This window comes from Austrofundulus limnaeus, unplaced genomic scaffold (genome assembly GCF_001266775.1).
Source record: "Austrofundulus limnaeus strain Quisiro unplaced genomic scaffold, Austrofundulus_limnaeus-1.0 Scaffold852, whole genome shotgun sequence".
Classification (NCBI taxonomy): Eukaryota; Metazoa; Chordata; class Actinopteri; order Cyprinodontiformes; family Rivulidae; genus Austrofundulus; species Austrofundulus limnaeus.
The window spans coordinates 21367-34272 of record NW_013953254.1 but is presented as its reverse complement, the minus strand read 5'-3'; the positions used below and the strand labels follow the sequence as shown (position 1 = coordinate 34272).

Sequence of the window (12906 nt, the reverse complement as noted above, 5' to 3'; positions counted from 1 at the left end):
ATCTAAAATATATGAAAGTTTAATGTTTATCAGTACATTACAGAAAATAATGAAATTTATCACAATATGCTAATTTTTTGAGAAGGACCTGTACATTTACCACCGCAAATATGCTGTTTTCATCAGGCTGAAGACTTTTTAGCTGGAGGAACTACAGATGCTTTTTCACAGTGTAAACAGTACATTTGCCAGAAAAATCTGCCTCTAAGTGTTGACTAACAGAGAACAGAATGTAATCCCTTTTGTACATTACTGCTCACTAATTATTGTTTACACAGCTGATTCAGTTGGATCCACTCTGTGCAGTGTCTCTACTTGTCTGATATGTCTAAACATTTGTTCACTCATTTTTCTGCACGGTTGAAAATAAGTGATGTTCTTGTTTTGAGCTGTAGGCGGCAGCACTGACATGAGCTGTGATTTTACTGGACGGCTGCTTTCAGCAGGGCTGTAATCTGGCCTGTAATCTGGGCTATCTTATCTTTGATGGTAATTGGATTGTGGGCGAGTCTTCCTGATTGTTTTTTTAAAGGGTTGGCCTTAAATAACTGGTGTGTTTTCTGTTGTTTTTATACATCCTGTGTTTAATACACCAGTACATGGTTCGTGCTTTGCGAGTTGCAAATTACACAGGATGTAAAATAATGAACTCATCAGTTGAGTTCACATAGAAAATGTTTTGTTTGCAGGGATCCTTTATGTGTAGACATGTGGGGAACTTTGTGTTTAAACGTCGTCCCTCCTCACCAAACACTGATGTGTGTACGAGGGGAAGTTCTATAATAAAAGTGCTGTAATATGTGACTTTTCATCAGGTCGCTTTAATGCAACGTCTGAGTAAGCTGCTGCTCATCTCACTGCTTTAGTTTCTTGTAATTGCTGGTATTTATTTGAATTCAAATGAGGATTTAAATGTAACCTTATCTCTTGGCTCCATCAAAGTAGAAGTCCCCTGGTTGTTGTTGTTAATCCAGTTTAGAGGACTGCGTCAATCAGGTGGAAAGTTGTGGATTTTATGAGTCAAATGTGAATATTGTTTTTATTTTTCCTTGCAGGTTACCCATCTCTCCGTATAGAGAAGAATGACCTGAGGAGTGTGACTTTAGCAGAGGCAAAGGCAAAAGTGAAAGACATCGCGATCTCCAGGGACAGAGTAACGCTACGAGATGTTTTACATGAAGGTATCTGCCTCAATTTTTTTAATGGATCATGGTTTTTAATGTTGTCATCCTTAAATCACAGAATGCATCCAGGTCACAGACACTGATGGAAAACTTTACACACCAGCTGAAATAAAGCTTTAGAGTCACCAACTAGGGCTGCCACAAACGATTATTTTTATAATCAATTAATCACCAATTATTTTTTCGATTAGTCGAGTAATCGGATCATACGTTAAATGAATATAAAACATACAGCTTATCGCGCCAGAATGCAGCTGCTATTATATAACCATCGTTAGATTTTAGCTATATGCTAACTAAAAATAACTGCAGTGGAAGGCAAGTTCTGCTCTGCAGATATTGGATTGTACAGGTTTCTCTTTCATTTGTTTTAAAATGATCCCACACTTTTGAGCTCCGTTGCTGGGTAGCCATGATACTAGAGCCTGTCTGTATAATGTCTCGTCACATCCACGGCCCACCCCGTTTACCACTACTGTGCATGTGTGTCAAGTAGGAATGTGCGATATGGCAAAAAATTCATATCACGATATACATTATGATGAGTGGCGGTAACGATATGTATCACGATATAAATCTTATAATAGAAAATAAATAAATCACACATTAAATGAGTGGAATAAATATGTATAGGTAAAAAAATGTAGACCTTAAAATCTCATTTTTCAAGGGACACTTTAAAGTCTCCCATAAAAATCTAAATTTAAGGGAGACCTACCTGGTTAAATCAAAGATATACTGTGTATGTATATATTGCACACCCGAACCAGGTCCGGACAAGTTTTTTCCCCCCCTCTTCATTTGCGCTCTCAGCCAGGTTGCTTCCCGCTTCCTCTGTTTTTGACTCCAGCCGGTTATGTCATCAAAAAGAATTGTGCGGTTGGCCGGTAGACTACAGATCTCTATCAAAGGCCAAATTTATATCGTTTCTACCGTATATCGTTTATATTGCACATTCCTAGGATGGAAAGGCAGATGTGGCAGTGGAAGGTGTCAAAGCAGTTTCGAGAGAAAAACAAAGTAAAGAACAAAAAAAAAGAAAACGATTAATCCATTATTAAATTAGTCATCGATTATTTTAATAAATGATTAGTCGTCGACTAATCGTGGCAGCCCTATCACCAACACACATCTCCTGGAAGATAGTGTTTAAAAATATATTCTTACACTCTGAGGTCACTCCAAACATTACTAGGGAGTAGAAAATGTTCCAAAGTATAAGCTTTGTGTATAGATGTGTATTTATTTCACCCTACACACAGAGAACACTACAGCAGGATATATATCCTCATTATGCCATCGTGATGAAGTAAAGATGATATATGAATGTTGTTGTTCCCAGATGAGTACAAACACGCCTCATCAGATCACTGTCAGGAAAACGTGCCAAGAACAGCATGTTACACACTGACAGTGAGCCTTAGAGGGTTAGCTTTCTAATTTTCTTTTTATTGTCATAAATCAATGATAAACCTCTTATTTCAGGCTTGATTTTGATGGAGCTCTCCTCCTCCATTGTGGACATTTGTTAGATAAATTTCTGACTTTAATGCTCATTTTAAAACAGTTCTGTTTTCATTTGCTTCAGACTGAGTGTCTGTGTGTCGGCAGCTGCTGCCCCTCTTTAAACTGCGCTGCTGCCGTCACTGACGTCAGATTGATTCTGTATTTTATTGTTCTGAGCAGGACCGAGCAGGTATAGATACAGATGGATGGATTTATTGCTCTGATTTTTTTATAGCCAATATTGTAATAATGGGGTCCTATTTTGCTCCTGCTGTTAAAACCTACGTCTCTCTTTCTTTTCCTTTTTGTTTTCATCATTTTAGTTCATAATTTCTATTAAAAACACCATGTCCAAAGAAGAACCTTTATGTCTGTGGATGGACCTGGTTGAGATATGATAAAATTTCATCTTTGCTCTGTTGTCTTCAAAACATTGATGTCCTGTGATCTGACCACGCTTTTTTTGTCTTTTTTCTTTTTTATATATTTGCTAGTTCTTTGATCTGCCTGTAAACCTTAGCAGAATGCTACATTACAATTTTTTTTATTTTCTTTTCTGTTTAGGGTCCCCATTAGGCAGAGACTATTCTTCTTGGGGCCCAGCGCACAAAGTAAAACATCAAAACAAAACACAATCAATAAACAAACACATTTATAATGAAAGTATAATTAAATTAAATTTTATTTCAATTAAAAGCCAGTGCACACATCAAAAACAAGGAACATCCATGTAAATCAACTGGCTTAAAACTCCTACAAAACACAACACAGAAGACACAAAAAAAACCCCACTATGAGCCAACAATAAATGAATTAAACAATTAACACCATCATTGCTTCAACATTATCCTTTTGAATAACCAACCCCGTAAAGTACACTTCAATATACTGTAACTGTCTAATACTTTTAAATCAAAAGATAATGCGTTCCAGTAGGGCTGGGCGGTATGACCTCAAATTCATATCTGGGTATAAATTGGATCCCTTCACGGTTTGGTATATATCGCGGTAGAAAATTATCATAAAAAGCAAAGATAATGTAATTCTTAGAGCATTTATTTTGCAGAAAACTGTAATCATAATCAAACCCAGCATTTTTCCTGTAGTAAAAATGAACATAACAGAAGTACAAAAGAATGTTGTGTATATATTGAAAAATATATATTGAAAAACAGTTTCAACAACAAACAAACATTTCTCGAATTTTCAACAATATCAAAATAAAGTGGATGTTATAACCAGTACTTCAAGTAAAATTAGTCATTTAGTCATAATAAATTCTGAGTTGGCATAAGTTGACTAAAATGTTATAGTGTGACAGGACCTGAAGGGGCTTAAGCTGCACATAGTCCTGTCATAAAACAATTTCAGATAACTGGAATGTAAGTGTGGTGAAGCCAAATAAATGTAATATCTGCCTGCCATTTGAGCTTCTGCCTGTTAAACTTATCGGCTGCTGCTCTACTGCGCTCTCAGCAGAAGCCAACTGTTACATTAGCAAGAGGGATTTATGACTGAATGAAGGTCCACATCTTTTTTATCATATCTGTGCATATGTATATTAAATCACTTTAACACAACATTCCACAAACATTTCACAACAGGGTAACAATACATAAAACACAATTTTTTTTCTCTGACAACTTGAATGTGAAAAAACTACGGTTAAAGCTTCACTCTGTGCAACGTGCAGCGGGAGGGAGGAAATGATCCTGTGACGCGATGTAATTTTTCTACAGTGGGTGGGGGAATTTTAAGTATTTATTCTCTCTATACGTGTTTTAAAATGCTATATTTCTTCATTTATTTTCAGAATATTTCAAACTCCTCCTGCTCAGTTGTCTCTGCACTCACAGCCCGGTCGACACAGTTGCGATGACGTAATGACGATATGACATTAGAGAGTAAATTTCTACCATAGGCCAACTTCATACCGTTTCTACTGTCTATCGCAAATACCGCGCAGCCCTACGTTCCAGTGACCAATGGCTCTATAAATAAATGTTTAAGTGAGTTAGTTTACTAATGCTAGATCCCACCCACTTATTCTGTTATTGTAGTCTCTGCTGGCCTCTAAATAAACGACAACACTTGGCCTGGCAGGGGTGGGGGCGAGCAAGACCTGGTATCCCACCACACTTATAATACACTGGGAGAAACCCTGAGAATGAAGCACTTGTAAAGTTTATCCTCATAACTCAATGCCCCAGTTTCTAAAGGATGCACCAATGTGTGTTTGGTGGGAATCGGGGGTCCAACAGTGTCCTGTTTAGGCTTTGGGGTGACCGTTGTCTCAAGGGCAGACTGAAAACCAGGCGATAGGACTGGCTGATAAAACAATATCTGTTGTGACAGACACGTGATCAGTATCAATAGAAAATACGTCCAATAAAATCTTGATAATTTCACTGGGCTCTGATCCAGAACGGCCCAGCTAAACAAGGTTTGTGGCATCAACTGACTGGCTTAAGAGGAAAGGTCACATCAGTTTGGCAGGATTAATCAGCCTTTTTTCTCCCAGATCTTATTTCAAACAGGTAAAACAAAAACAGCTAATCAATGATTATTGATATTATCTGATATGAATCACTTCTATCCCTGCCCTAGGACATTCTTGCAGCTACAAACCTGGGATTATGCCAGGGACCTTCATTGTTCACTGCCAACAACTTACTGAACCTGCGAGGTCCTCTATTATTGTCGCAGTTGTGTGAAAAAAATTGCAAAATTTTGTTCTTAGCTTTAAGTCTTTTCTTGTCACGAGGCCCGGGCCAAACTATTCATCTCCCTCTACAGAAGAACTTACTGTGTGAATGGTGTAAATCCAGTTGTTTACCCAAATTTAGACCTTTATAAAGATATACAGGTTTATTATTTTTTTTTTGGTGAGGCATCTCTTTTATTTGGTTTATATATTTTCTGCCTGTAATAATGGTATTTGTTATTTTCTTGAGTGTCAGTGTTGGACTTTTCTTTTTAAATGTAGGCGTTCCTCTTCTGTAGAAGACTGAGTTCCATCTGTCTGTGACGATGATCAAACTGCTTCATTTTCTGGAAGTTTGCCCACGCTCTCAACTTGTACTGTTTCTATGTGAATGACGCCATTGTTACCCAATAATGAATGCAACACAAAATAAGAGGAACGTGGGGGTGATGTTTTTACTTGTCGTTGCTTCTGTTTTACATGTAATATAGGTAAATAGCTCTCCAAGTTAGTTTCAGATTTCTTCAAAATTTCTGCTAACACAAACTGATGTCTGCTGAAAGCTTTTGTAGAGCAATGAGGACACCACTGCAAATCTGAGTTCTTCACCATATTAGATCTTTTTAATCGTAGAGTCAGTCTAATGCTCTTCAAATGCGTTATACTAGTTTATTCTTTATTTATTTGTTTAGGTTTAAAATGGACAAACATTGAGGCTAAAGAAAACTAAATCTGGTTTAAAGACCAGATCATTTACCAATATGTCCGGACATATAAAACCCTATGTTACTGTCACCATTTTTTTTACCGTGTCCTGTCCGGCAATGAGAAACTCAGAATTGATGTCTGAGTGTCCAAATGAAGCCCTGTTTTGTTTTTAACCACATATGTGGGTATATTTTGAAATTCTTCTTACGTGAGTTAAATGTCAAGAAACGGAAGCGTTTGTGTTAAACGGGTGTCTTGTGACATGTATGATCTGTGTGTAATCATCATGGTGTACTCGCTTGTGTGTGTGTCTGTGTTTGGTTGGAGGTTGGGAAAGTTGCAGCCTCCTTCATTGAAATGGCATTTGCTATGTAATCATGGTGTAATGTCTTGTTTTTTTTTTTTTGTTATTCCTTTTTGTTCTATTCTTCATGTGACTTGCTGCAGCCTATCTGTATCCTTAAACTTCATCTTGTCACAATTCTTCTATGAGCCTCTGATAACGGCTGAACTACAGTTTTCAATCAGCATAGAGCCATGGCCTAATCCTCCATCCTCTTGGTGTTCTTCGTCAAAACGATCTCTGTTGCTCGACTCTGGCAGATCTCAGTTTGGGTATTTATCTCCTGTTTTTTGCCTTCAATTAAAGTCCAAACCAAACCCACAGCAGCAGATTGTAAACGTCTTATCATGTGGCAGCACAGCACACAACCAGTACAGAAACAAAATGCAGAGTATATGTTTTTGGTACTCTAACACTGCGTATATTTTGTAGCTTGAACAAGACTCTCGTGGAACCTGGGCTCGTCTTTTATAACTGTTTCTTTTTAAAGTTTCTTTTTATCTGAATAATGTCAGAGTCTTGGATTTCCAAAAACAATCATTTGAGCTCCTAAGTCTGATAGAGCTGTGGCTTTGTGAGACGGTCTTTGTCTTATGTTACATCCTGATGTTTCATCATATTGTTCGTTTACAATTTTAACCTGGCATAAAAAAAGGAAACAAGTTTGCCTGAACCAATTTTCATAACTAAGCAGAAGATACTGTGATTATAGAGGATAAAACCTTCCTTGCAAGACTTACATTATATCAGCCAATGGAGACGCTGCTTTCACCCGCTGTCCTCATCAGCCAAATAACTCAGACCTGCTTCAACTCTGCTACCTGCTGTGTAAGATTTGGACCACTGTCGACCCCAGCTGACTCTTAGTTGACTTCAGGGTTCCAGCCACCCTGTGGCGCTCTTAACAGGTACATCATACCTGCACACCAAGCTTTTAGGAAAGGCCCATCCAGTCCAGCTGTGCCACCTAAGGCACTCTCCTGCACCTGGATGATGCCAACAAATCAGCAATGTCTGTTCTGGTTTAGCATTTTAAACTGATTCATTTTGAGAAAATTTTTTTCACCTGATAATTTCTCTGGATTATCGAATGTCTTCAAACAAAGTCTATAGTAAGCACAAAAAAGCACTCAGCAGAAAAAGTAAGTAAATTAGTGTTTGGTGGATTGTTTCTTTGTTCTAACAATGCCTATAATGTTGGAAAGCCTGTTCATTTCTTTTTTAAATGGTGCCACATTTGTAAGGAACATGCATTTGTGGGATGAGCAGCAGAGCTGAGTATGTTGGTTGTTCTCATGAAAAATTGGCCAAATCTTCTCTGTTAAACAGCTTATTTTGTTGTTGTTATTGAGTTTTGTTTTAAAATTCTGGTACCTCCTGGTGCTGCCAGTCAGGTGTAGCTATAAGATATATTGTTACTGCAAAGAATAATGTACCAAACACTAATTTACTGACTTTTTGTGCCAAGTGTAGGTGTACTTAATTACTGCATGGATTAAAATTTAATTTCTATCCAGAATAATTCTTTCAGTTATGTTAAAAGAGAATCTTTAATTATTGTTTTATCATAGTGTGAGCCATCAATTCAAAGAACTACTTTCTCCAAGTTCATATTATTTGTGGTGTCAATTTTTATTATTGTTCATTATGGGTTTATTTATTTATTTATTTATTTTTAGTGTTCTTGTATAATGCTTCAAAAGACACATTTGGCTGTTTGGATTAATATTTAACATTATGGTGTCATTACACAGATTCTTTATTGGTAATGAGTTCTGATTATAAAAGGAAGAATAAATTAATTAACATGTTATTGATCAATTTGCAGACCTGTTGTCTTAAATTTGAGTGCTAAACAATGTAGGGAAAAGTTTTACCCTTCTTTCCCCATCCTAATCAAATCCTACAACTTCAGCAACATAATAATTATGCAGCATCTACCACATGGCATAAACATGTTTATACAGTATATATAAAAGCAACTTTGTCACTGAATGCAGCTCTAGCAGGACTAATAAACACAAGCAACAGCAACATTTATTGCACATAAACGTGCCACAAATACACCACAACACCATGAAAGTGCAACAAGTTTACGTAATGTAGCAGGAGATTGTGTCACATTAAGGTTGAGCAACTTTCTTATATTAAGGTGTCTTTTGACATTTCAAATTTGCTGTGGTCATGGTGTGAAATTAGTTGACTTGATCAGTAAATTTGTGCCAATCTGGTGTTCGTACAATATGCAATGTGCTAAAATATCAAATCTTAAAACAGATGTTGAGGTGTTATCTTCTTGCAGCCTTTCATCTAAATATGTGTATAAAATTACACACACACCATGCTACATTAAATCCATAACAAAATTGTTTCTTTACTGTCCTGAAGTTGTCAGAATCAGACTTTATATCAAAACCAGATGAATAAATCCTTCATGCATTAATTTCCAGTTGACTAGATTACTGTAATGGTAATAGATTTTTTCAAGGTTTGCAATAAAACATGAAATTTGAGCAAATAACTCCAGTTCTTTAGTCACTCCATTGGTTTCCAGTTTCTTATAGAAAACATTACAAAGTACTCCCTCTTGTCCATAAACCACTGAGTGGTTTAGTTCTGCAGAACTTAATGTATGGTCCTATAAATTATGAACCAGTCAGATCTCTCAGATTAGAAAACAGGATTATTAATGTGTATTCATACCTCACACATTTGGTCCACTTAAAACGGACCAGAGTTTGTTACCTCCATTGGTCTGGACTTTTTGTGCAGTGTGAATACACTCATACGAATCCTGGTGCTGACCAAACAACCGGACTGAGACCCACTTTTGAGGTGGTCTCAGTCCGCTTACGGGTCATAAAGTTTAGTTTACAACAACGGCACAGGTAAGTGTTTTCCTCATTGCCTTTGTTTTAAACTAAACCTTAAACTTAAAGCTAAGCATGCACAGTAGATCTGCACATGGATCCTGCTCCTTCCTGTCTGTTGACCAATAGGAGAGGAGCTGACCCAGGGAAGACCGCCCACCTTATTTGCACAATGAGGCTGAAATGCATAAGGAAATGTAAACACAGGAGACAGAAAATTGTAAAAGCAACATATAGAAATTAAAAGACTTGTGGGGAAAATTATTTAAATTTTTTTATAATCATGGTGACATAAATCCATCTACAAGTAAAAGGAAAAATAAAACATATATATATTTTTTAAAAGAGGTAAAATTTAAGCTATGTGGTAAAATACTGTATATGATTTCTTGGAACTAAGCTGGAAAAATATGAGGTAAAGTTATTTTTTATTTTATTTGGTACATTTTAAGTGTATTTATTTATTTATTGGTCCATTTATATATTTTTGCTTTTATTTTTAATTGTCAGGTTGGGTCCTCCATAGCGTTACCTTCTGGTATGAAATGTTCTATAGCAATTGATTTGCCTCGCCTTGATTGGCAGCATGTCAGCCAACGTGCCATTGTTGAGTCTTTGTCATTCTGATTTCTTACCCTAAAGTAGGGCTGCCACAAACGATTATTTTTATAGTCGATTAATCACCGATTATTTTTTCGATTAGTCGACTAATCGGATCATACGTTAATTGAATATAAAACATAGAGCTTATCGCGCCAGAATGCAGCTGCTACTGTATAACCATCGTTAGATTTTAGCTATATGCTAACTAAAAATAATTGCCGTGGAAGGCAAGTTCTGCCTTGCAGACATTGCATTGCACGTTTCTCTTTTATTTTCTTAAAATGATCCCACACTTTTCAGCTCCGTTGTCAGGTAGCCATGATACCAGAGCCTGTCTGTATAATGTCTTGTGACGTCCACGGCCTACCCCGGTTATCACTACTGTGCATTTGTGTCAAGGACAGAAAGGCAGATGAGGCAGTGGAAGGTGTCAAAACAGTTTGGAGAGAAAAACAAAGTAAAGAACAAAAAAACCTAATCGATTATTAAATTAGTCATCAACTATTTTAATAATCGATTAGTCGTCGACTAATCGTGGCAGCCCTACTCTGCAGCTATAATCATATCACAGTGTGTGTGCAGCTGATGGGTTTTTAGTTAAGCTCTTTTTTTCCCCACATTACTGTTCAGGAACTGGCCTTATTATTCCACCTTGTTTCAGTCACATCTTATCTGGAAGTAAACACTGATTCTTGATAAGACAAAACTGCTACAGAGTTCAAAGTACGGCAACTTTATTATCAGATTTTCACTGATGACTGTGGCGTGAACACAAGTCCTGACAGATCTGCACTTATATGTCATCCGACGTGTTTTCCAAAGCAGTCCCCTATCAACTGTCAGGTTCTGTATACAATACAACAGGAAATCTGTTGGTAATGTTCAAATCAAAAGACTTAAAACCCAGAAAAATATGATATCCAGCGCTGCATTTGATAGGGGTGAACTCAGATTAAAGTTTTGGAGCCTGCAGGTCCAGACAGGTTTGTTGAGGAGGGCAGAGATGTGAGGGAGGTTCTTCAACTCTAACACCGTTCTTATGCTGCTTCATCCTTTCTTGTTGAAACAAGAAAGGATGCCCGGGGGCATTTTCTCCCCAACTTTACCCTGTTGATAGTTTATACTTTTTTTTTAAATTCCAGAAATTCCTGAGGCAACGGAGTAACAAAGAAGATGAAAAACACGCTGACTTGGCCTTCCCGGCATGTCGTGCATCTCTCTAGATAGTCCCAAAGTGATGAAAAGTCCACAGAGCTGTTGTTCTTTTTAGCTGTTTTCAGCAGAACAGAGGCCAAATCTGCCTAATTTGTGTAAAGAGACAAAGTGTTTAGTCCACCTCTGCCCACAGATCAGCCAGGCATGGCAGACAGTGAGCGAGCTGACATTTCTGTCTCTGAATGAGACGCCTCTGGCTGCTGCCCTTTTCCTCTCATTGAACCCTGTGCTCGCTCTCTGACAGGCACGTTTGGCCGCATCTTCCACGGAGTGCTGCTGGATGAAAAGGACCCCACGAAGGAGAAGCAGGTCTTTGTGAAGACTGTGAAAGGTATGCGCTCTGTGCTTTATTAACAGGAAAAAAAAGAGTCAAATGTTGCTACCTCGTTTGACTTTTGTTTCTGCTATTATTGTGAAACTTTGATACTCTGAAAGCAAACAGGAGTGGAATGTGCATACCTCTGGCTCACCTTTAAATGTACACATGGAGTTGCTTATCACACCTTTCACCAGTATGAGCGTTGCTGCATAGACATGAACCTGTTTTACTTTTATGTTCTGCAACAGCAGGGCAGCAGAACCTAAAGCAAGTCGTAGCATCTCAAGTGTTATATTAAGTCATTTTAAATACATTTTCTGTTATTAATCAGTTTATAAATCAGAATATCAGGGATATTTTGATAGTTTCAAATTTTCTTAACTCAATGCACTGGTGCAACTTGAATTGTTTTGATCATCTTCTTTCCCAGGTTAACCCCAGAGGAAAGGTCAAACCTGTGTGCAGCCGTGGGTTTGCGCAGGTTAGAGAAAGGGAAAATTTGAATGGGGAAGTCCCAACATGCAGAGTGCAAACTGTTCTGCTTGGGTCATCTCTCTGTTGTTTCGAGTGACAAGTCAACCAAACTACATCAGTTGACCTTCAGTATTTTTTGAAGTGGGTTCATGTGAAGTCAGTGTTTCTGTTACCTTATAAGACAGGAAACTTAAAATTAACAGTTCCTGATATATGCAGTACTCTGCAAATTATGAAGTCAGTCCTGAACTGTATTAAACTGTGTAGTTTGAAAGAATGGTTTTCCAATTCTATTAAGTAAATATAAAATGCAGGTACACACTGAATGAAGCACTCCACTGGTTATGATGAAAACAAAAATAACAAGTGGAAGGTCACGATTGACCTACATTAGGCTGTGGTCTGAAAGTAAACAAATACAGCAGAATTGGATGTGCGTAGAATCTCGCAGAACAGGTTTAGGTGGAAATATAGAAGTAGATCTGCTGCTAAATGTGAAAGAAGAGCTAAATAATAAGACTGTAGTTAAGAGTAATTATTACGGATCAAGTAATGCAAAGGAGTGCCACTGCCACACAGACTACACTATTCACGCATTTTCAAAAAGTTTCCAGACTGATAGGTTAGGTTGAAAAGATAAACTTGTGTTTTTATTTGTTTTTCCTCAATAAATCAGAACGTAAATACAGAACAATTAGTGCTGGGTAAAGATTCAAAATTCAAAATTTTCATTGCAATTAATCACTACATATGTTTTAGATTAATCACATTATTGTGCACAAAATTAAAAATTATAACTTGAAGATGTTTAGAAAATTTTTATATAGAAAAAGTTCGATGCATTTTCAGACACGTTCAAGTTCAGTTTATATAGCGCCAAGTCACARCATACGTTGTCTCAGGGCACTGTACATAAAAAGAACGATCTAAAGAAGAAACCAGCAGGCTGCGTTGAATCACTTCATCACAGTCTCCCATCC

General features: G+C 37.3%; 1 protein-coding gene across 2 annotated transcripts in view; it reads left to right on the top strand.

The window, feature by feature from the left end:
* Positions 1–12906, top strand: part of ryk (receptor like tyrosine kinase) — a 49792-nt gene that overhangs the window by 17300 nt on the left and 19586 nt on the right. For both annotated transcript variants that reach the window (XM_014029091.1, XM_014029090.1), the window contains 2 exons: positions 1056–1181; positions 11378–11464. In XM_014029091.1, the coding sequence (XP_013884545.1) occupies positions 1056–1181; positions 11378–11464 (213 nt within the window). The remainder of the gene's footprint in view (positions 1–1055; positions 1182–11377; positions 11465–12906) is intronic.